At 37.4% G+C, this 25508-nt stretch overlaps 1 protein-coding gene across 1 annotated transcript in view; it reads right to left on the bottom strand.

Moving 5' to 3' along the window:
- Positions 1-25508, bottom strand: part of LOC107186075 (barH-like 1 homeobox protein) — a 48054-nt gene that overhangs the window by 5453 nt on the left and 17093 nt on the right. Inside the window, exon 4 of the mRNA XM_015573881.1 lies at positions 6986-7214. Coding sequence (XP_015429367.1) covers positions 6986-7214 — 229 coding nt within the window. The remainder of the gene's footprint in view (positions 1-6985; positions 7215-25508) is intronic.

Genomic DNA, 25508 nt, shown 5'->3' with positions numbered 1-25508 from the left:
AAGTATTTTTAAAGTGAATTTTAAGAGTGTATACTAGGGTGATAGTTATATGGACCAAACAAATTTTTTTTCGAAATTTCATTGTGGCACCCTTTGAATATATTCTACACATCAAGAAAATATTACAGTATTTTTGTAATATTTTTAAAATACGAGTCGCTACCACTAATAGAAAATTAGCATTTTGAATGAAAATACTATATTACATAATCAAGTTTATCTTTTTATTTTTAGAAATGAACATTTCATGCTTACTTATTGATACATGCAACGGTCAGGCACCCTGTATACGGTGTATCGGGTTATTTTGAGGTAAAAAATATCAACCGACCAATTTTTTTCACTTTTTTCACCCCTTAAAATCGCGTCTCAGTCGATAAAAAAAATACGTATCCCTCATTTTTGACTGCTTAACAGACATACCAAGTTTAATCAAAATCGGAGAGGGACACTTCCGTGCCTTCCCTCTTGTGGGTTGTGGACTAGGCTCACACGTTTGCTCATTGCATTCCGTTTCTACTTATTGCCAGCATGAATATACGGTCAAATCTTTCTTTGTTAATAATTTTTCAACAAACAACAACCGGCGGCTAAAACCTTCTGAAGGTCACTTAGAAAGATGACCTCAACAACATATGTCAAGGTCAAAATCATCGGAGGTGGGTCCCCTAAACAGCAGTTTTACCTTCACCCTAATGGTACCGTAAGTTTTTTGCAAATATCTCGGAAACTAAGGCTGACCGACATTTTCGCGAAAGGAAAAAGTTGTTCAGACTGTTGATTTCCACAATATATTCAGAAATCATCGAAATCGGTGAGGAAGTAATTCTTCGACAAGTTGACCAAATTGACTTTTGGCCACGAAAAGAGGGTTCCTGGGCGGGAAAAAAGTGGCTTTTGCCCCACCTTACAAGAGAAAAACTGGATTTTGCCAATCCCTTCTCCCTTCCCAGAGTTACAAATTTTTTGCGTAATATTTAATATTGCAGTATAATTTGTTTTTTTTTGTGTCTGGCTACGTACATCCTTTTTCACTGCGGTAGTGGATCTGTTAATATTTTTGCCCCCACCCCCCTGACTGATAACTGGCTACGCCCATGCTGTTGGGGGGTTAAAGGGTTAAGACTTACCCTGGTGTACACATTCTTCGCGAGACGGTTTACATTCCAAAGAGGAGAAATCGTTCGCCAATCCGCCGTTTTGGCTCGTGTTCGACCGATTATCCGGGTGATCCAACACGGTTCGGGGGATGAATCATTGACGAGGCGAATCGTTCGGTGGATGGGGTTTTCGGTGAGAGAGCGGATCGAAACGATCCGGAATCGCGAATTCGAGGGTTTGACACTTTAAAAGCGAGGTGCCCCGAGGAGGAGGCTTTGGACTGGTGTGTGACTCGACTGTGTGTGGGGAAGGGGACATGAGTTTCGGGGGTGAAAGTAGGAGGGGTGGGAGAGGGGGAGGGGTGGTGGAAAGTCGGCAGTCAAAGCAGGGGCGGATGAAGAGCACGATGGGGTGGATAGACTGCATTATGTACGGGACAGGGCTAAGCTGTTAGGTGTCTGAATTATTGAGGCCAAGTTATCTCATCTCTGCCTACAGTCATCTCGTTACTTTAAACGCAGCTGCTCGCTGGACCACGCCGCGATCCAACGATGGGGGAGGGTAGGGGGGTGATCGTTCTTTTTCTCGATTTTTCAAACTTCTTGGATCTGTGTAGCTGGTTCCTGGAATTACTGGGAATTTTGCGGAGTATACACTCCGTGGCATAACTGTATAACCACCCTAATATTTTCAATTCTTAGGTATTTATTGTAGTTATAAATGAAAACGAATCACGTTTTTTGTAGGGAATGTAATCTATACCAGCGTTTCTCAAACTGTGGTACATGTACCACTAATGGTACACTATGTTATTTTTGGTGATACAATTTTTACACAAATATTTTGAACCCTTTTGTTGAAAAATATTACTTATTTATTTGAAAATAATAAATTACTAATATTAAACATGTTTAAGGAAACAGGCACATCCTTCGCATTAATTTTCACCAATAAGAAATCTCCTTAATATTTGCTCATGTATTATTACTCATCATCTACTATATTTTATTATAGTGTAAAAGTGTCATTTACGAATATAATTAAATAAAATAAATTTAAAATGTTTTATTCTTTGATTATAAACACTCCATTTGAGATGTATTGATTTTTTAATCGGGAAATGCTTTTATGGTGGTACATATATTTTTTGATTCTTATTTATGTGGTACAAAATTTAAAATGTTTGCCAACCCCTGATCTATACTTTCCTGGAGAGATATTATTTCATGATACGATTTCGGGCATGGGATAATGGATCTGTTTTTATTCTGACCATAATATATAAGAATTGGACATTTTAGGGTGGTTTTATAGTTATGCTACACAGTGCATTGTGGATCGTTACGTGAATTTGAGTTTGCAGAAATGTGTATTGAATTAGCTATGTTGAAAAAAAAAGTGGATATAAAAAATGTTACTCATAATTATTTTACATAATATTAAATAATAATTTCTACATTCTTTATGGAAATAACATAGTATAGCACTAGTTATTAAAAGTATAGGTCTAATTTGGATAACTTTTATATTTTTAAATCGAACGAAGTTGTTGACAACAACAATTTTTAGTACCACCAGATTAAACTGTTAAGTAATATATAAGGCAGAAAAAAATGGCAGTTTCTATACATCATAACATATGTATGTAAAATAAATGTCCATTTCATTAAATTAATAATGTTTAGGATCTTCGATCTTACATAAACATTTACGTCTTAAAGCAACCTGTTCTGTCTTTCTGTCCGATTAAAATACTATAACTTTTTTTTTTTGCATTTTTATTGCTTCTTTAAAACAGTATTGCAATCCATAAATTTTACCGAAATTTGTATCTCGTTTTATCATTTTTCTGATGGCAAGCTGAAATTATGAGTCGAGAACATTGGTCTGTAACTCTTCTATTAGTATAACATTTATAGGATCGTAAATATTCAAATTACCGGCTATCATTCGAGAATGTATGAATATGTATATTTAATGAAGAGAAGTATTAATTAAGAAATCATTACTATCTCTAAAAAAAATTCGTAACTGTTCACTACCGTTAATATGTACTCAGCATCTCAGAAGAAACTTTTAATATTCCATATATAAAACCATATTATGGCAGTATTAATTTCTTTTTTTTTTTTAATTACCTTTTTTTCCTCTATACTATTAATTGATTTCAAAGAAAAATGTCCACGCACGGTCACCGTGACATAATATTTCATTCGTGGGATCGACGAATTTCGTGACGCATGCTCGTTCCTTTAAGTTCTCTTGATTTATTCACCGCGCTGCTCTCCATACGTTTCTGTATTCGGAGATTAATTATGATCCGTTTGTCGTTTCGATGTAAATTTAATTCGATGGGACGTCCAGACGAATGTATCTGTCACTGCCGTTACCGTTTCTGAACACACCGGGAGACAGATAACACACATCGTCGCCACCTAAATCGAATTTCATGCTCGCTTCGCGGGCGTCGACAAGCTGACTTGTGCATCGAAAAGACGAAAAATTTTTGCTCGGTACTTCCACGAAATATTTCGACAAATAATTACGAGGATTAGAGAAAATAATAAAACCGTGGTGATTCAAAATTCGAATTTCGTCAGTTATACAATTTTGTTTAAAACATCGCCGGTTTTAAACAGGCCTATATACAGGTAATTTGTTATCTCTACGGAATTTACGTAACTGTAAATTTACCGGTTAATAAATAAATAAATAAATAAATAAAATTCATACCTTTCGTTAATAAATACAGAAAATGCGAATTCTATTATTATGGTCAAGTTGTTGCAATTTAGTCCGACACAACTTTGTTCAGAAGTTTGAACCCGAACAATCCGCTATTTTATGCGTCACAGTCTATCGGAAAAATCAGGAAACGTTTCGTCTATCGATATTTTACAACGAAAGACGTTCTATCAACAGAGAAACCGTTCATAGCTTCGTCGAAAGAATCCTAATGTTCATTTTTGTGCATTTCATGACAAAAATTGCAGTACACTTCAGCAAAATCCAACGAGAAACTGAGACCTAGAAACAACGGAATCGGACGGTTTTTCCGTCGAGTCCTGTTATCAATCTTTTATTGGATCGTTATGAGCCTTTCGAAGGCGTTCTCTTTTTATTTCGTCGCGTTTTACATTCCACACTTTTTGTCCATTTATCGCCGAGTCTCTAGGAACAATGCGAGAAATAACGGCACCAGTGTTTCCACAAACTCACGGACTGTTCTACATAAAGTGAACGAGCGAATCGACTGTGCTGCGGAAAGTCTTACATCGTGGGTAACAATCTGGCTGAAGAAATTGTTGGAAAAATTTTGAAAGAGTACATGTTTCGTCTATCGATATTTTACAACGAAAGACGTTCTATCAACAGAGAAACCGTTCATAGCTTCGTCGAAAGAATCCTAATGTTCATTTTTGTGCATTTCATGACAAAAATTGCAGTACACTTCAGCAAAATCCAACGAGAAACTGAGACCTAGAAACAACGGAATCGGACGGTTTTTCCGTCGAGTCCTGTTATCAATCTTTTATTGGATCGTTATGAGCCTTTCGAAGGCGTTCTCTTTTTATTTCGTCGCGTTTTACATTCCACACTTTTTGTCCATTTATCGCCGAGTCTCTAGGAACAATGCGAGAAATAACGGCACCAGTGTTTCCACAAACTCACGGACTGTTCTACATAAAGTGAACGAGCGAATCGACTGTGCTGCGGAAAGTCTTACATCGTGGGTAACAATCTGGCTGAAGAAATTGTTGGAAAAATTTCGATGGATATTCTATACGGACTATAGGGTTTAACAAGAGTAACAATCAGGCAGACAACATATTATAATAAAATGTTGAGACACTAACCAGCAATAATCCATAAGAAGTAAGTAACAGACTATCGAGATGTCACTTTTTACACTTTGTTCATCTTTCTATTTATTCAACGAATTTTTCTTGCACTTTTACACGCTTTCTAGTGTTAACAGTCACGCGAAGAATCCTATGAATCACACTAGCTACATACCTTTAAATTATCGAGAAAGGAAAAGCGTTTTCACCATTTAAAACACAAGAAACCTATCAGCTTCCACGTCCTTTCAGTTCTCCACCTTCGAACAAATGTGTCAGTCGGCTAAAAACCCTCGAACGATTCTCGAAGTCACCACTTTGTCGAGGAAAACAGAGATAAGAGTAAAACTTTGGGACACTAGGTATGTCCACAATTACGAGAATCTTGACCTACGAGTCCTCAAACCTTGATGTAGTCGTCTCACTATCGTATTACTTCCCGGAATAATTTGAGGACACCCAGTGGGAGGACGCTTTTAAAAGTTTCTGAAACTGTTAAGACAGCTGGGGGATGGGAGGGGAGCATGCTGTACCCCTGAAGAATGAAGGTTATTAAACGTTAGTTCGTCGTTAACTATCGATTCGTAATGCGTTTAAATTTATAGTTTTATTTGTTGCATCACAAACTATGTTAATGAAATAAATGAATTTACTTTTTTTATTAAATGAAATTATACAATGGGTTAAAAAATCCTCTAAAAATATTAAACAGACAGCGAGGGTTAGAAGCTGCATCCTTGAAGAATATCTCCTGGGTCTCGACTGACCCACGTTCGTCATCTGAATGTCCTTCTCACCACCGATTTCTTTATAAAACATTCGTGACTCATCCTGTATCCCCGATGATCATTATTTGGGACGATCGACGTTCCCGATAATCGTCAATTCGGATAATCAGCGTTCCCTATTCCAACTTCCCAGAATAATTCAAGGACATCTGGATGGACGCTTTTAAACCACACTCCGAAACTATTAGACTGGAGAACGAGGGGGTACGCCAGGTTGTACCCCTGAAGAATGTCCCCTGGCGTTCGTCCCCGCCGCGAAGACGCCCTTGGTATCGCATGCCCGCTCCACGAACGGGCCCCGTTTTATCTAAATGACGTGTTTTTCGTCCTTTATTATCTTGAAGAGGCCCCAATACACTCGGGGGCCCCCTCTGCGCGTCCGCCAGGTACCACGTAAGGCGGCAGGACCCTGGTGACCCACGCTATTAACATTCCGGCACGGTTTCCAATCCTCCGCGTTTTCCCTTTCAGTCCCATCGACGCTTCGACCCCCAGATTCAATAATGGCCAGAACCCGGAAGGTCATGTGCCAGTCTCGTTGAACCTGGTTTCCGGGTGGCCATCTTGTTTCACCGTGAAGAATGAACGATGTCGGGTATAAAAGAGCGAAATTAAACTATTTCGTCAGTTTTTGGAGATTTTTTTTGCTTCATCGGGGGTCAGCTTTATTTTATAGGGTCAGAAGTAGACATTGACGTAGCGAGGGGCGGTAGAGGGAGGCACTTGCCCACCCTCCCCAGAGGGAAAAAAGTGGCCTTTGCCCTGCCATAGAGGAAAAAGGTGGGATTGAAATAATTAAACAACCGGTTCGCAACTTCAGCGTCAACTACAAAAATGAAAATAACAAACTTATAATGAACCTTTTACGAAATAACCAAGTTAATACGGTTACAAGTATCAGTTTAACAATCGATTCGGTGAAACTACAAAACTTTAAGGAAACGGTTCTACCGAATGAATCCCACCACTGAAAAAAATTGCATTTTGCTCCCCCCCCCCTACTTATCTGATAATTTGGCTACGACCATGTAAGTAGATTGTGGATGTTTATGCAGATGTAGATTTTTGTGGACCAATTTATAGAAACTGAATTTATGACCGAAGATTGTTTGCACTGGTTTTATCAGGCTCCAAACGAAATTAAACTTAGGTTTTAATTTAATAAGTGTTAATAACTTAAATTTTAACTCAATGATTGTTAATAACTTAAATTTCGTAAGTTTTAATGACAGTTGATGAACATTCAGAACTCACCTCCATTTTGTTCGTCTGTTCTGAAACCAGGTCTTCACTTGAGCGTCAGTCATCTTCAACGATTTCGCGAGTGCAGCCCTTTCGGCGGACGCTAAATACTTCTGTTTGTGAAAACGTTTCTCAAGTTCGGCAATCTGAAGTCTGGTGAAGCTGGTCCTCGGCTTCTTTCTCTTCGGTGGCGTTCTGTTTTGGTACGGATGACCGATCCTCCTCGGAAACGCTCCGGCAACTGCGGCAGAAATATCAACGGACGTTCAAAATAAGCAACATCAGATTTTATTCAAAAAAATTATGTAAAAGTAACATGAAAAATAAACCTTATAAGGCTGAGTGCGACGTTTTCGTAACGTTTGATTATGACATATAGTGAATCCTGCCTTTCCTAAAAAAAATTACAAAAACAAAAATTTGTTTGGTACCGTGTGAACCCCATTGAACTATTCAACTTTGTCCTTGAGACATTTTACGTATCTTTAAAAACAACGAAGATATTTGAGGTGCAAACGTTAGGTGACTCATCCTGTATATGTATATCGATATGGGAACTAATGTCATCTCGTCGAAGGGAGCAAAACAGACCCTTGAAATTCCAGAATAAAGTGGCGACACGTCCGGATCACGTGATCACCGCACTTACACACGAACCTAACCTCACTTTGGGAAACGATTGTAAAACCGTAAAAACGCAGCTTTCACGAGTGTACACGAAGGAACGATTTACTCAGTGGCCCCGAGTGCAAATTGTAACGTCGTCTTTGTAGTCGAGAAGGGGGGAAGAGGAGCAGGTGCAATCGTTGGATTTCAGCGGAAAGAGTATTAATAAAATTACCGTTAGCCCTCCGATAGGATTGCGGCCGGTTCGCCATTACTGGATCCAACGGCGGGTAAGGCCGAACGCGCCGCGGGATCAAAACGAAGGCCTTTATCTCGGTCACTTATGCGAAACTAGACGCGTAAATCGCGGTTAAAACTCGTTCGAGATTCTCTTATCGGGACGCCGTTCATCCCGGGCAATTATTGTACACGCTGTTAGGGATTGGGAATGGCCAGGCCAATACGGTTCCACGGACCTGTTCGCGGGACCAAGTCGTTCTGCCGCGTCGTACATTATGTGTGTGTGTGTGTGTATATGTATACATACATATATATACACTAGCCTAAATTTCTATAAGGTCAGCATGTTTTGTGATGAATTCTTATAATTATTCCATACCAATGAAAAATTAGTGTTTCGTAGCATTTTGGGATTACTTAAAGAAAGTGTACACATCGGTTTCAAAAAATAAATGATCATAAACATTTATTTTAACAAAAGAACAAAAATATGGTTCAACAGAAAACGAACTGCGAAATTTCTATGAAATCATTCGCTTTTTACATAAGTAAAATTGAAATTAACAATTCTTTTTTCACTATTTCTATGTTAATACTTACAAGGGAAGTTCGGTAACCCGAAAATTCCGATTTTTTTTAAACTTTGCAGGTTTGTAGGGGACCTCAAAAGAAGTATAGCGCAATTTTTGTTTTTGGCCCAATGTCAGTTCTTCAGGGTGAAAACATCCCTTGAAGGTAGATACGTGTTTCCATATTTCCCTGTATATCTTTGAAATCTCTGAAATGCCTCTACCCACAAAAAAAACACGTACCTTATAAAATATGTCCCTAGATGCCATTTAAGTTCTTCGTTTCAAAATTTTGCAATGCATTCAATATGCTGTTTAACAAGGGGAAATAAGTTTTCTTAACCGTTATTGTATTTCTATATAAATAATAAAAATAGAAATTATTTTCTACTTTTCAGCGCATTTCGAAGTCGGTTGGCATTTTTTGAAAAAAAAAAAAAAAGTTTTTATTCAAACACGTAGGAATCATTCAGCAAAAAGACCATCATTCGAAAAGTAACGATGAGATCGAGCAACTCGTTAATTCGAGACGACCTGTTCAATGTTATTATAATGCACGGGGTGATGAAACATTTCCGGATTCTCTCTTCTTTTTTTTCTCTCTCTCTTTCTCCCTCTCCTCTGTAATTTGCTCTTGTTAGTGAAATTTTAACGCGCGCGCGCACGAAACGCTGCCGCCGCGGTGTTTTCTCGGCTCGAATTCTCTTTGAAGCGTGACTATCGGCATCATTAAGCGTTTATCTGTCGCGTAGTAATAGCGCATGAATAACAGAAAGTGCATTTAATGCGATATGCATACCCGTGGATTTAATGCCCCTCGAAGCATGATATACGGTATGCGGTAATGAGAATGAAGAATGTGATAAATATGTTATGCGATTGGAAGCGGGGATACCTGGCTGTCGTTTTGCGTGACCGTTTTATACGGCTGTTACACCGGGGAGAATTTTATTCGCATTGTTATTACGGTAATTAGCGAATTGTAAAATCTCTCGAAGTATTCGAATATTCGAATACAGAAAAATTCAACAAAAGTCCCAGCCCTACTTGTAAGTAGGAGATGCGATTCGATTCTAATGTCTCGCGAGCGTCTAAACAACGTTTAACGGATAATCCTTTCGTATCGCTTCGCTGGGATCTACCGTTCGCATTTTAACGCGACGTTTTTGACGGCATTATAAAGATAACAACCAGTGGTGTCGTAAAAGGTGTATGTAACACGAAATACCGTACAATGCACGATTATTAAACGAACCGATAAGAACGATACGAATGTAAAACTACGAGAGGGTTCCCCGTGAAATTGCGCAGGGAAAAATATACAGTGAGAGTCGAAGGTGAGTATACACTTTGAAAGTACTTATGGGATTTATTCATGTTTATTTCTCTCAATTTAGAATCTAATATTTCGCACACAGTGCACCTGGGCTCTTAAACATTTAAATAATTACTTAAACGCACGCAAAGTCAGTTTTATTCGATTATGCTCTACTTTATTGATTATATCAGAAAACATGTCAGACAAAAGGTGTAGATCTAGACAAGGAGCATATTTTATGGTCTACTACATTGTTCGTGCGACAAATGGTTTTCGAAAAATATTTTAAAACGCCTGGAAATAATTGTAAAAATTTTTCTTTTAATTTTGAAAATTGAAATGTGCCTTCGTCATTTTTTTATCAATAAAGACTTAAAAAATGTGTATTTTATATTTTGAACACTAAATGACTGTTTTTTTTCAAAATTTCGAACTGAATTTTTTCCGTTCGAGTTCAAACTTCACATAGATTACTTTTTTATTAATTGGAACTATTTTGGGGGTGACGTAAACAAAACTCGAAAGTTGAAAATAAGAGCTCTTGTATCAAGAGTCTCCTTGTTTTTGATCGATCCACGATTTTTGGTACAATTCGTATAGTTGGGAGACCCTGTGACCCAGATGTTGCCACTCCTAAAATATGTAAAAGATTACACATTATTATGGAATGCCAGAAACGGCACTCTCGACGACGTTTCTGTCACGGACGCGTACTAAAGATAGTGGCCGATTAGAGGGGACGATAGCCACGATTAAGTTACCCTATCCCTGGTAGTAAAGTGAATTAATAATTAGAGACCGAGTGCTTTGCGCTCGTTTCTTTCGTGGAACAGAGAATTCATTTGTTTCTATTTTATTAGACACGTGAAATGATCTTTTTGCATAACTCTACATTTGTTATATAATAACACGAGCCCAGTAAAATTTAATTGTACAAAGTAAAATATACCTAAACTTTATTACACTGTTCCCTTTAATGATCTGTCAACAATCAAATACATAAATTTTTGTATTTTCAAAAATATGTCGTGTGCATCGTTCCGATAGAAATACTACCTAAAATGATTCAGATGCATCGGATGGATACAATTAGATTTTTTATATCTTATTTTGTTTTCAAGATTTTAAGGTGACCTTGTATTTTTTCAAGGTCAGTGCCTTTTTTGTAATACTACATTGTTGCCAATAGAAGGACGAATTCAACAACCTATAGTATGATGGTATTAAAAAAAAGATGCATTAACCTTGAAAAAACTCAAGGTCAGCTTGATATCTAAAAAAACAGATATAATGAAATCAAATTGTAATCATCCGATACGTCCATTAAAATGCTATATAATTCATTAAAACGTTTTTTGATACAACTAATAAGTAATGAGTTGTTTTAGATACTAGTTCTCATTGGCTCAACCTGTATATTCTATGTTTATCGTCGATAGTTCTAGCGTTAATTTTCATTACAGTTTTATTGAAAATCTATTATTCCCATTTACTCCAATATCCTTCCATTGCATTTAAATGTATACTTCATTATTATCACGTCGCAGATTTTTCAGATTAATACCGACAAAATTGTTCGTGATACATAAATTTTCCATTGCAAGTACATTGTACAAGTTTCCCTACGATCAACGATCAAAAAGGTGTCCCTAATTTTACGATATAAACCCTTTCGGCGATAACTGAAACGTCAGCGCGCCGGAAGCTAAGCCCCGAAATTAATGATTAGCACGATTATGATCCAAGTGGCGGGGGATGGGGGGTTGGGGGCGCGGCAAAATGGCGGTGGGTACGCGGAAAATTTCCTGTGAAATTAAATTTGACACGTAACTGCTCTCTCTCGCGCAGTTCGACCGAAACCGAGGTATCATCGTTAAAGGGTAAACGGCCATCAGATGGATATTATTCCATTATCCGTCCCCTATTCCCTGTTCTTCACTCTCCGCCTGTGCCCGGAAATACCCTCCGGTCTGTAGAAATTGTGAACGAAACGTGAAATAATCTCGTCATTATTGTCCGATCGATTACAATATACAAATATAACCTGAAGAGTGCTAATTGAGACACGGATTGCCTTCGCGCGAGCTTATTACAGAGACGGACGCGTGATAAATGGATTTCGATCGGGAGAGAAAGTTTAATCGGGGAGTGGGGGGAGGTTATATTAAGCTCGACTTGTCAAAGTTTCTGTTGCAATGTCGATTATCCAGACACAACAGCGTGGTCGAATTCATTTCTAATACAGTGTCGAACAATTAACCCTTTTCATCAAAATCAAAAACTGGTGTGACAAGGGACTCATTAAAATCAATAACGGATAAAATAGTAATGTATATGGTTCACGTTAACATTAGAACCACCGAACTAAAATATAAACGAAATAAAATATATTTTAGAAATTACATAACGTGACTATTTAATATAATTATAAATAAACATACAAGAAAAATAAACTCTTCAATCAATCATTTCTTTTAATTTTGTTGTAATAACGTTTTAGTTGAATTGCTGTTTTGTTTTGAGAATGAGAATACATATTTAACTAATCGTTCTAATAATGTACTGTTTTAAGAGAGACTTGTGTAGCCACTTGTGCTTTTATTTTAGCTTCAAATGGATTTCCGATGCAAACGTGGCGTGTCAGTATAGACAGGGAACGTCGTCTTGTACTCGAACGTATGGATATAGTGAGTATAAGTGCCATTAATAGACACATTTTTCTCATATAACATGTACACATTGTATGGATAAAAATACACGTTGCAACTTCGAAATATTTTTAGTTGCATTTTTCGGCGTGGAATGACTTATACATGTCTTGTAAACTTGTCGATATCTACGTGTTGGAACGACACAATTTTTATAAAAAGAAGTGAAGATACAATTAAAAAATTGTATTTAACATAACTTTCAAAATTCAGGTAGAGTTGCTACGTAGCAATTGACGACTACAGGAAGTACTTCGTCATCGAACTGACAATTACCATTAATGCAGGGTGTCCCATCTAACATGAGCACCTTCAATATCTTTCTTGTAACAATCTCACTTCTTTTTAAGACACAAAAAAATGTAAGAAGAAAGTATTATTTTGTGAGAAGGGGCAATTATATTATGGCAATCAAGCATTTTTCTCAAAGTTATATTTTTCGAAATTTCAAAGTCATCGATGTTTTTTTAAACGAGGCTCGATATTTTTTCAACGTGGCGTAATAGTTGAGATCTTGATCAATCCAATGATGTATAATAGTGTGACCTTCGTGTGACCTTGGATACAAAAATCCACAAATGTATGAGACTAGATTTAAATAATAAAACGATAGAGGGATTAGTGCAAAAATGTATCGAAGTTCATGGATACCACTTTGAGCATTTATTAAAATAAAGTTTCTGCAAATTGAAAGCACGTGAAGGTTGTTCACTGAAGGTGTTCACGGTAGGTGAGACATCCTATACATATAAATGAGGTGTCCTAATACTTATGAACGATAGTGTACGTGTATTTTATTGTGGAACAAAAATAATCATAGGTATATCAACTAACAAAATTCTTTGAAGTTGAATAATATATATACAGTGTCAGTAAAAAAAATCTAGCCATCGAATATTTAAACTGGCAACATGATCCGTATGAAACGTGTGTAAGCTACGAGACAAACGAACAACACGTCTGAAAATGGCGCAAGGTTAATTTCAGCCCCGTAAGAGACCGTTAAATTTGCGAATGGTCGTAGCGTCAGGCATAATAGACGAGGGATAATGACAAACTTCTTAAGTTCATTTCACGAAATCTACATAATTCCAAGCATCTGTGGGAAACGGCGAAAGAGCTGGGCGTGAAAGGACGAAGCCGTCTCGCGCCTTAGGCTGCCCGCAGACAATCGACCGCTTTTCGTCGCAAATAGTGGCTGGACCTAGCCTAGGATCACTGGTCGCCAACGATCGTTAATTTGGGCAACCACAGATTTCTTTTATTCGGTCGAAATATACTGATGGTATGATTAGAATATAGACAAGTGCACGTGACAACCATTGATCGCTGTTAAATAACACTAAATTAATAAGGGCAGCGATACTGTTTTTACACCCGGGCGCCCAATAATTCAGGAACGGTCCTGTGTCTATGGTTACCAATGGTCCTGACAAATGGCCAAATCTACAGACAAATTTATTCCATTCTCCAGGTCCCGGTCCTATCTCATTTCCAGACTTTCCTCTAGATACCCCCCCCCCCCCCTTCCCCCCCCCCCCCCCCCCCCTTTTTTTCCCGGGGGGGGGGGGGGGGGGGGGGGGGGGTTTCTTGCGTCACTCGCTTATTAGGGACAATAATCGCGTACCGGTCATTATACTTCTCCGTTACATTATCATGCGGTACTGGCACCGTTCTCCCCGTCTTCTCTTGTAATTCATTCGTAATTACATTCGTAGAACGGCCGGACGCACGCACACGCCATCCACGGATCGCGGTTGCCCACGTAATCCGGGGGATCACGAATTCACGGATCGACGGTGGATACAATACGGTGGCGGGTCGACGGATCGACTCGTTACGATAAATCCGGTGGACTACTGAGACACGCCGGAAATTATCGGTTTCGGTGGGAACGGTTTTTTGTTGGCCGATTAATGGGAACATGGTCGTTACTCGATCGGCTTTTCAGTGAGACACGACGCGAGTTTGGGAATTGACTTGACACCCGTCTTTCTCGATCGGAGTTGATTTTGTATTTGTGCTTCGCGTCGTTGCGATATTGGGGTTTTCTTTGTTGCAGGTTTTAATGGAGAGAGGATGTTTGTGGAATAAAGTACTTTTATCAGTAGGATTACTGACGATAAACGTGTTGGGGGATTAGGGTTGAACTTAACAATTTCTGTTTCTGAGACTGTCACTATTAGATTCTGTAGGATTTTTTTCAAATTTGTACACGGTGGGAAACCTTGATTATTGAACAAAATAATAATATCTTAAAACATGGAATATATTATACCAGTTGTTTTTAAATAAGACTTTCTTTAAAACGAGAAATTTGTTATTTCTTTTCCTATCCATAGGGACGACTGTAACACAGTATCTAAATTGAAAAAAAAACTCAACGAAAGATGCTTTTAAATGATATTTTCATTTAGTCTGTAGAGAGACATACATATAAAGATACAGATAAACATGAACACAAACTTTTAAAATTTATAAAAATGCAAACCAGTACAGTAAATGCATATTGTAAAATAATATACTGTTCCCAATTTTCATTGATTCTATTGTATACCTTATATTTTTAATGTAATTTATTTCTCATGTATTTGAATTGCAATTTAGTTAAATTACCTATCGGAAATGTTACGTTCTCAATAAATATTCACATATTCTTTATGTCGAACTTTTAGTTCTAATTTTTCATTTAATTTAATGGTATGTTTTGAATTTCTATAGTACTTATAACTGAAGAAACAATAAATTGGTGTAAAATTGAGCGGAGTCATGAAGATGATTAACTGTCCTTCTCATAGATAGAAACAAGACGTAATAAAACGATTAGTCAAATGATAAAGGAGGAAAAACCTGTTACACTGAAATACGACCGTGTGAAGTCAATCGTAAAATGACTTCAGGTCTCGACTGTCCACAGTCAATTAATGTTAACGAATCGTCTATCTACTGAAAAAAACTTGATATATCATTGCTCGTTTCGATAATCAATACAGGTGTTATTTTATGTACATTTTGTTTAATGGACTTCGAAGTATAGTTAGATAGAAAATAAATTATTTACTAACTTTCAATTTTAACGAGCATTTAGTTTATTCTTCACTTTACTTTGATACTTTCCTTGCTTTTTATATTTGTTCTTACATATGTTAGATGCATGTAGCTAAGAATTATCAGAGTTATTCCTAGGATTTTTGTAATTATTGTAAACAGCACATCCTTTTAACTCTCATCTGTCCCTCATTTTCTCAACTTAATATGCCTCTCGGTGTCAAAATAACACAGCGGTAAAAAATTAATTATAATGAAGAGATAAATAGTTAAATTTGCAAATTCTTTCAAATACAAGTCACAGAACCTCAGCTAAATGTACCTCCAAATAACAGAGTACCATCACTTAGGAGAAAAAATAAAGTCGGATACTTTTTGATCAAGCCTCGTATAATATTGTTTGACTGGTAAATCGGAGGTCTTGGAACCTTATTCCCGTTCACTCAAATATGTTTTTCTTATTTTTCCAACGTAACTTCGATACCTTTCACTTATATTAATAATGTACCTGAAAGGTTCGTAACTTTAATTGTTTATATCCTTAAAATTTGCGAGTGTCTACACCTAATATTTCACATATATCATTAAGAACCTCTATACTATCATCTTACAAATCCCTGTTACAATTGAAGTCGGTCAATTGGGGTTCTTCCCTTGTTAGACACCCATACATTTCGCTACTTATCATGCGAATACAATTCTGACCAACTCCGTTGCTACATTAGAACTCACGCACGAACAAAGACCTATTTACATACAAGACTCTCCAGCTTTTTCAGCCAATAGAGTGGATCACAGGGCCATCATGAGACTGGCAAAAAAAAGGGCAAAGAAAAGGCCAAAAAAAAAAAGAGGAACACGATTGTTCGTGCGTACAAACGATATCCGCCCCGTGTTCTTCTCCCCGACTCTCGAAGAGTATCACGTCCCGTCGTTAGCGTGTCTAACAGCAGTCTACCTGTACCTGAAAACTTGCCTGATAGCTGCTGGCAGCGACATTGGCTCCGAAAGGGGGAGATGGCCTGTTACCGCCGCGCAATTTTGGTTAAAATACCACGGGCGACGAGAGAGTCCTTGCGGTCGAAGTATTTACCCTGACGATATAACCTTACGACAGCGCACAGCGACTGGTGGCGGCAGCGTAACGCGGTAACCATTTCAGTGGCTCTAAAAAGGGAACGGTCTTGGTAGCCAGAGTAGGGGGAAGGTGGGGCCATTACCTGAATAATATGAGGAACGATGAAAAAAGAATTCGCGGGCGAGCAAGACTGAATAAAAATATGGATGACGCAGACACACACACACACACACACACACACACACACACACACACACACGTTACCTGGTGGGTGGTGGAGAGGGAGGGGTTTGATCGTAACTTTAATCGTAAAGCTGACGGTTTACGGGTGTGCATAAAATGTCCGTAAAAAGCAGCTTCAAAGTAGAGGGAAATTATAATTAATCGTTCCATCCCCTCCCTTCCTTTGTAGACGTATTCTTTACACTTGGACGTGGTCCTGGATTTTTGTGGTCTGGCCGCAGTGGCGTGTAATTTTAATAGGTAGGAGTGATTAGGGACACTTATGGAAAAGGATTCTATAATTACTTTTCACGATTACGGGTAACTAATCGTCGTATCGGAAAATATTTGAAACGAAAATTGATCAGGTTTCAACGTAGACAAAAATTAACAAAATGCTTGTTACGTGTTCTGTAGGAATTGTGTAATACTCCGGTGACTTTAATGCCCGATGAAACGATGACGTTTCTAATTTTTTAACTCGAACGGGTACAGAAATTAAACTATTAACCATGAAGTGTTAATATGCAATTAGACTAAGTTTCCTTATGCATTTATGACTTCCATAATTTAAAAAAAAAACAATACAGTAGAAATATTAATAGAATTTAAAACAGTTCTATTGTACATATTTGTAACCTAGTCAAATCACTGCTGGAATAAATAAATTGTATTTAATTTTAAATTTCATAAATTTTTTAGAAAAATTTGTATAAACATATGCAGTTCACTTATTACAATAACAAAAGGATTTTATTTTGCACCTGGATTGAATAAAGAAAGCTAAAAAAATAATTTATGCTAAGCTAATGTAAACAGATCATCTTGATGTGAAACCTTCACACTGTGTTGTTGGAGAAACTACTACATAATTGAAACATGCCGCTTGTTTGCTACTCAAGCTTAGATTACGTTTAATGCTCGTATACTGTACGATAAAATCTCGAACTGTAATAGTTTCGTGAATATAAATCGTCATAACACTTATTGCACACGCGACGTGTTCACGCATATTATGTAAAAGATTCGTATCATTAGTAAACCTCATTGAACATTAAAAAACGAGATGTTATTACATTAATTAATATAACATAAAATATGTATAATAATAACAATATATAAATGTACTTTCTATATTCTACAATATAATTCTGATATTTAACCCTCAGAAACCACACAGCACCGTAGCATAGATACATAAAAACCATATTATTTAGTGTGAATTGGGATTTTTAATTTTTGATGATTAAAAACTTGGGGAAAATAAAAGCAAATACAACGCCTAACATGCTTTTTAGGGTAAAATTTCCTCACAAATTCAATAGTAATAATTGCAAAACTAAGGAATAATTTTATAACTATGAAAATTTGTTATAAAAATATGGTAAATTTCAAAACGGACAGACGAAACAATGTTACGCTGGTGCAAGTTCGCGAGGTGTCTGAAGGGTTAATAAGTATCAGAATCAAAAGGTTGTATGATTTCAGCAATCAATACTTTACTAAATTAAATTTAAATTTATTTGAATTAGAAATAAAATAAAAATGCGATGGTCCGTTTTTCATATTTGTGTATGCCACAATTGCATACAATTCACAGTTTAATTATAAAGTGCTCTTCACTAAAAAAGAAATTTATAAATGTTAACGGAAGTTGTTTATGATTCAGCTAAACAGTTTTTATCATAGAACATGAAGGATAACCTACCTCTTCCGAACTTATGCACAAGAGCATATAGCTCAGAGAAGAATGAATTTTGTATACGAGTCTTTTACGATCGGAAATATTACTTCGTGAAAGTTGTGACGCTACGAAAATTCTTCCTTGTATATACAACTGAATAGCAAACTAAGAAGCACCGGAAAATGTCGGGGAATTTATGACGGCTCCCGATTATTAATGCCATCGGGTCTTCCGACGAGTACCTACTGTTATTTTCACGGTGAATTGTAAATACAAAAAGTTTAATATCTGCAACTACTTTTCAATATCGATTTATCGATAATTCTATTTCCATTCCTCATAATCCAGTTGTTCTACTTGCCAATGTGTTGAATTTTTAATAAACAATAATTCTGCATATATATTTATTCATAACATTGTTTTATCAGATTAGTCGGAAGTAACTGCAAAATCGTGGTAAATACTTCGATGAACACCCTGTATAGTGTCGCTTTCTTTAACATATGAAACGTTATGTAATGAATCAGTTTCTCTTCACTCCCCTACAAAATTACACGTTACCTACTTGTGACCCTTTTTCCTTGCGCCCGTATGATACGTTGATTTGAAATAAATATTATTTACGATAAACGACATATGTCTTTACATTCGAGCGTTTTGAACTTCTGTTTCAACCAGGGACTTCTACCAAAACGTAAAATACCGATATTATACCGGTATTTTCAATTGTACCTTCGCCCTATATACCACTATATAAGCCCTACCCTTGTAGAAACTGAGAAAATACCGATATTTATTCGCTATAGTAACTCGCTATAGTATTTCGCTATAGTTTTGATGGCATAATATCGGTATCAACATCATACCGATTTTAGTCCCTGGTTTCAGCACTGTCCAGATTGAACACAATGCGTCAATATGTCGAAGGTGTCACGACGCAAAAACTACAATACAATTTCAACACGAACCCGTTGAAAGCACCTGACTGAAGAAACGCGATTCTGGTGTCTGTTCTAACAAGTAGGCCTTGTAAGTGCCCTTAAAAGGTACATTTACAGGAGTCCTCGAACCGTGAGAGGCCGTAGCCGACGTGGAACACGAAGAGGGGGAGGGCGACGGAGGCGAAGGAGCAGCTCGAGTTAAGAAGCAAGTGGTTCCTCCGTTCTTAGGGAGGCAAGAATGTCTTTAAAATGTAATCAGGACAGATCGACGGATCAGCCGTGAATAAAACAAAAGGGGGTACCCCGCTTTCTCTCTCTGCTCATCGAGGATTCTTGAGCGTCGAAACGGAGCGTAAATTCGCAGTTCTTTCGTGTTGGTTCGATGAACTGTTGTAATTAGCACTGCGGATGTTTGTGCAAGTGAGTACAGCACCTGAGCATATTAATGTGACCACTTGTATACATCAACCCCTAATTAGTAAACGGACTGCGCTTGCATCATTGCTAGCTTCTTAGGGTATGTGTCTCAATTACGGATTCTGTTCCAATTATGGAGTCTCTGTATGAATATTAATATTAAAAATATATATATGTATAAATAAACATAAACAAAATTTTTTAATTAAATTTCATCATTAACAAATAAGATTCAGAGTAAAAAACGACAATTTTAACATGTTCCTACGTTATAAGTATTTATTAAAGTGTATGCATTACGTTTTCGATGATTTTATAGAATTTCTTTTCCAGAACCAGCTGATAAAATGGTAAAGCAAATTGGCAGCAAATTAGCAGCAAGTCTTGCAACAGAACTCAGGCTAACTAACCTAGGTCAATTTATAACCTAGGCATTATTGCACGACTTGCTGTTAATCTGCTGTCAATCTCCGTGCAAGTGTTTGATAGTAGATCTTTCATCAAACTTGTACCCATGTTGAATACGTAACATTATAACAGGCATTGGACAAATTAGGCTTTACAGGTTTGGCTGACTGAGTAACTTTATAGCAGGCATTGGACGAAATTTGGCTTTGCAGTTTTGGGTGGATCTCCCCTACGTACACTTTTCATAACAATTTGATTGGTAAAATAATTTCCGCTCTACTTATTTTTTCTCCAATAGCATACTCTGAACGAAGTTTCAAAATACCTATAGGCGCCAATAGCAGCCAAATGGTTAATTAATTTCTTAAAGGAATTCCTATTTCATTACAGTACGACGAAGACCCGACGAGTTCCTTAGATAAAATGCCGGGGTATTCGCATCTGCATGCGGATAGAACGAGGGGTTGGTCGGAGCTGCCCGAGGGGTGGCCATAAAAACAAGATGGCGGCCCATCCAGCCGCAAAATGGCCGGCATAAATAAAAAGCGGCATCGTGACGCGCGCGCGCCCTATCCCCATCCAGAGGGAACGGTGAACGCCTTGATATCCAAGGCGCTAAAGTTTTGTCCGCGTGTAGTAAGCTTTCCTACCTTTCCCTTTCCCTTTCAGGTGACTATTAGCTTCTCTTTATTCGTCGAATTGTCGAGGGAACAGCTGTTATTGATTCAATGTTTCGTTTCGATTATTTAAATTGATACTTATGATTGTCATAATTAGGATGTTTATGCATTTATGGCGTTTCATAAGGGGCTTTTCCTATTCGGAGGGGTCAAAAAGTTGATTTTTTGTTTACTGTATTTTCGTAAAGTACAATACATTAAAAATGTATTCCCAAAGTGATATGCTTCAATTCATTGAAATGACGAAGTTATAACGATTTTAAGAGAACAATATACCGGAGAACGGTGTACCGCTGCACGAGTGAATGCGGTTTTTCTCGAAACCATGTTTTCCAAATTGGTTGCCACGATATCTTAATAAACATTTTTCAATAGACCAAAAAAGAAAAAAACAAAATTGTATCCACGATGTTTAATAATGGTTATAAAGGGGTTGAGAAAAACGGGATTTTCAGGATTTCGCAAAATGGCGGCGTAAAATGGAGCGGAGGTTTCGTGTTCGGTGACCCACTGAGCTTGAGACATAACCTTTGGCGACCGAGATGACTCAGGCTAGAATCATCCGATGATGCAACGGTAAGCTGTGACACCGGGCTAGAGAAAGTCATTATTTTCCTGAGCACGTTTCGCCCGGTAATAGAGTTTGCGGCCTTCAAAGTAAATTGTTTTCTGCGCACCGTGGATTCCTACGGGGCAACAGAGGCTACCACATACAATTTGCCGCCGTTGAAAGGGAAACCGAGTCGTTTGGAACTTCGAATTTGCCAACTTATGTCTCCATGAAACGCATCACGTGAGCTAATCATACGAAGTAATGGGGATAACAAGAAATATCTATCAATTGACCGTCCTAGACTCGAACCATAGTGTTCAAAACCGGGTCAAAGCCGCCCCTGAGTTTGACCGGCTAGGTACGGGGGCACCTTTTGCACCACCGCCAGGAACGGCTTTGGTTGCATTGATTTGGTATCATTTCAAGAGGTATCGGTATTGAAAATCGGTCCCCAAAGTACCTAAAATTTCGATGTTTCTCGATACACTTTCCACTGAGTGCTTTGGTATCGAATTGTTTCAAATTGTTCGAGTACCATCGACATGTATCGGTATCGGTCCGATCACTAGTTGACACTAGACCTACCAAGCAAGTCAAAATGACTTGTCAATACACTCTTACAATGACGATTAAAATGTTTTGACAATACATTTTTTCAGATTTTTTGCAACTTTTATTACGATATGAAAGTGAAGAAATTAGTCAATTTCTAAATTTTCAAAAGTTTTTCACGTTTATCTACCGATCGAAGCAAATATACGTTTATCGTCTGTAGTTCCAGTGTTAAATGTATCAAAGGTAACGTACATTCGATCCAAGTATAAGAATAAAAATGTGCCGATCCCAACGACGGTATTCCTGTTACCTCGAATTCCGTGAAACAGGCAAATTGACGGCGAAGAGAATTGAAGCGGATCCATCGAAGATTCGATAACATCGAAGGTGCCGGGACAAAAATATACGAACTCCCCCGAAACAATGATTTCCCCGTGTATCGGAGCGTTACCCGTTCAGAATCCACTTTGCGGATGCAATTTCAAGCGCGATGCTATTTGCAGTCTGAATCTTTACGAGACACCGTGTATTATTAAAGTTACATTCTACCATCGAGTTCGCAAGTGTTTTATTTCTTTTACCTGTTCGATAATAACTACAAAAAATAAAGAAAAAATATATCGTTTTTCGTTGTGCATATATCGGTGGGAAAACATGTTAAAAAGAAAAGGAATTTTTTTGAAAATAATTTTCACGATAGTGTTTTTTTTAAGGAAAGTGAATGATAACGGATTGGATACGGTGAGCGAAACTAGAAGCCATTTTGGCTTGTAACAAAAATTTTCTGCACTTTTGTATTTCTGTTTTTCGCACTTCTCAAGCATAGAATTCCGCGGAAAATTTTAACAGATCGTTTTACACTTTGATAATAAGAATGTATAAAATGTGTATCATAGAAATACTGCCGTACACTTTCTTGTGAAACAGACTCTATTATCTTAAAACAGAATAAATGAAAAAATCGTTGATACATGGCACTTAATTATTTACAAGAATGACGTGCAATCTTTTTTTCCAGCGGGTCAACATTGAAAACTCAATAATCCGTATATATTAATCAATATATTAATTTAAAAATCGTTGATTTATAGGTGGAATTTTGTATGGAGACCGCGAATAAATGATTTATGGGCCGTAAATAGGTTATCACTTATTTAAAATGTTTATATTTAAAATTCTGTATCACAGAGAAACGTGTGACTGAATCATCGTTCAGTCGAGTCGGGTTACTTTTGACCCATGTTTTATGGGTCTAAAGACTACTCCTAATGAGATGATATTTAGTATCTGAAACTTTCGGATCAGTCTGTTCTTGGTTGGCGGTGCGAGGATTAAAAGCAGGGACTTAAACCGATATGATTTTGATACCGGTATGTATTATGCCATCAAAGCTATACCGAAACCGATATATTACCGAACACTGAAATAAATACCGGTATTTTTTCGGTTTCTATAAGGGTAGGGCTTATACATAGAGTTATACAGGGTTATATAGGGTTATATAGGGCGAAGGTACAACCGAAAGTACCGGTATAATACCGGTATTTTACGTTTCGGTAGAAGTGCCTGATTAAAAGATACGAGATATAAAGAACTTTCCGCAAAGCCAGATAGAAAATGGCCGACGCTAATGTAACATAACTGCGAGCAGTGCAATTGCACCGTCACAACAGACAGCTAAACAGCTTTGAACGGGTTCGTGGAAGACATGTTCTGCACTATAAAATTACCTTTTAGCCACCCATCGCTACGCGATGTCCGCTTGTCCAAGCGATCTTTCTCTCTGTCCCTTCGTTTCTGTTATCTCTCGAACGAGACTTTTTCTCTACTCTGTGGCTTCTGCATTCCTCATCCTTTATTTTTGTTTAAATCCACTTTCCTTTCTTCTTTGAGTCTTTCATTAGGTGTACCAGTATATAATCCAGTATATTCTGTAAGTATGAGCGAATATACATTTTCAAGTGAAAATACGTTGTTTTTTTTGTAATGATAATGAGTAACTTATGTACACAACATATATTTCCCGTTACTTTTTGCTAAGTTTGAGAAATTTAATATTTATGCATATTTTAATATGTATGATTATCTAGAAATCGGTAGGTATAGTTAAAAGTTTGATAAAATTTAATGAAGTTTTTATTTCACTTTGGTCACTCATAAAACAGGAAATGTGGTGAACAAATTTCTGTTTGACCCCAGTTTCTATAATTTCGATCAAAAAAATCGATACGTGCATAAACATTCATCGCTCACTCATTACTCATTAACCCAATTGCATCATTAACGTATGTACAAAACAATTAGTCTAGATTGCTTAAATCAATGAAATATTAAGTCTATTTGTAGTTGAGTTCAATAGAAAAAAATTTTCCCTGAGAATATCTCCCTGAACGTTCGTATGAAAAATTACAACATGTTATGAGAGCTCGAGGGTGAGCTCTCTCATGTTTGCATAATATCGATACCCAGTACATACGTGTTCGCGGAAGCAGAAAACTATTCTAGGGATATTTTTTTTCCGAGGAAACGGACTCCTTTAATATTCCCCGAAGACCCGAGGTAAATCCTAAAGACTGCTAACACCCTCGTTCTTGCAACGGCCTTTAAGCAATTTCCTCGATTGGAAATGAGCGGCCGGCTTTACATTCCTGGAAAACGTTTAGTTTTCATTTCTCTAGTTGAGCACTAACAAAGCACCGAAGAGCCACTCTCTTTTTCTCCTCCCATCACCGTAACGGCGCAGTGGCGCAGCTATCCCCTCTGCGCTTTTGTGCAAGCCCGTGCCTACCAGAGGCGCAAACCGCCTGCTAATGTTCAACCACAATTCCCCGAAACACCTTAACTATATCACGCGGTGTTCAATTCCACTTTGAGACGAAAGCAATACCTTACTAGCTCGATGGATCACTTTGCTTTAGTTTTCCGTATTCTGTTCTTGGTTGTGTTAACCCTTTAATCTTTTTCGGACACACTGTATATCGCAAACAAGATACAACAATGACACAAGGTAGTCAACATTAATTGTATATCTAAATCTTCTTGGTGCGATTAATGGTAATATTTAAATGACCGTTAAATGATCTCTTCCACTTAAATCAACGTCGTACCCCACTGAAACTTGATAATTGCATTTGCTGTAAATAAATCTGTAAATCTGCTTACTGTCACGATTTTTTCAGTATTCCCAAAAATTGTATTCGAAAAGCAGCCGTGCATCTTAACGCATCCGAAAAATCTTGTAATACAAATGTGCCGTTACTCGTTATCGACATGTCTCAAACTGATTTATGTATTCTGTTAACCGAAGGCTGTAAACCCATGAATAAATAACATTACTAATATTGAACCACTTGATCGGAATGTTTCACAGCGCCAGAAAATGATCGCTAACGTGCAGGGTGAGTCAATAAGAACTACTATCTAAAATAACTTGTTGCTTATTGATTGTATCAGAAAACATTTTAATGAATTATGTAGAATTTTAAGGGGTGATTATTTTTTTAAGATT

This window comes from Dufourea novaeangliae, unplaced genomic scaffold, assembly GCF_001272555.1.
Source record: "Dufourea novaeangliae isolate 0120121106 unplaced genomic scaffold, ASM127255v1 scaffold14, whole genome shotgun sequence".
NCBI lineage: Eukaryota > Metazoa > Arthropoda > Insecta > Hymenoptera > Halictidae > Dufourea > Dufourea novaeangliae.
The sequence above is the reverse complement of the archived record's forward strand: the minus strand, read 5'-3'. Positions and strand labels throughout refer to the sequence as shown.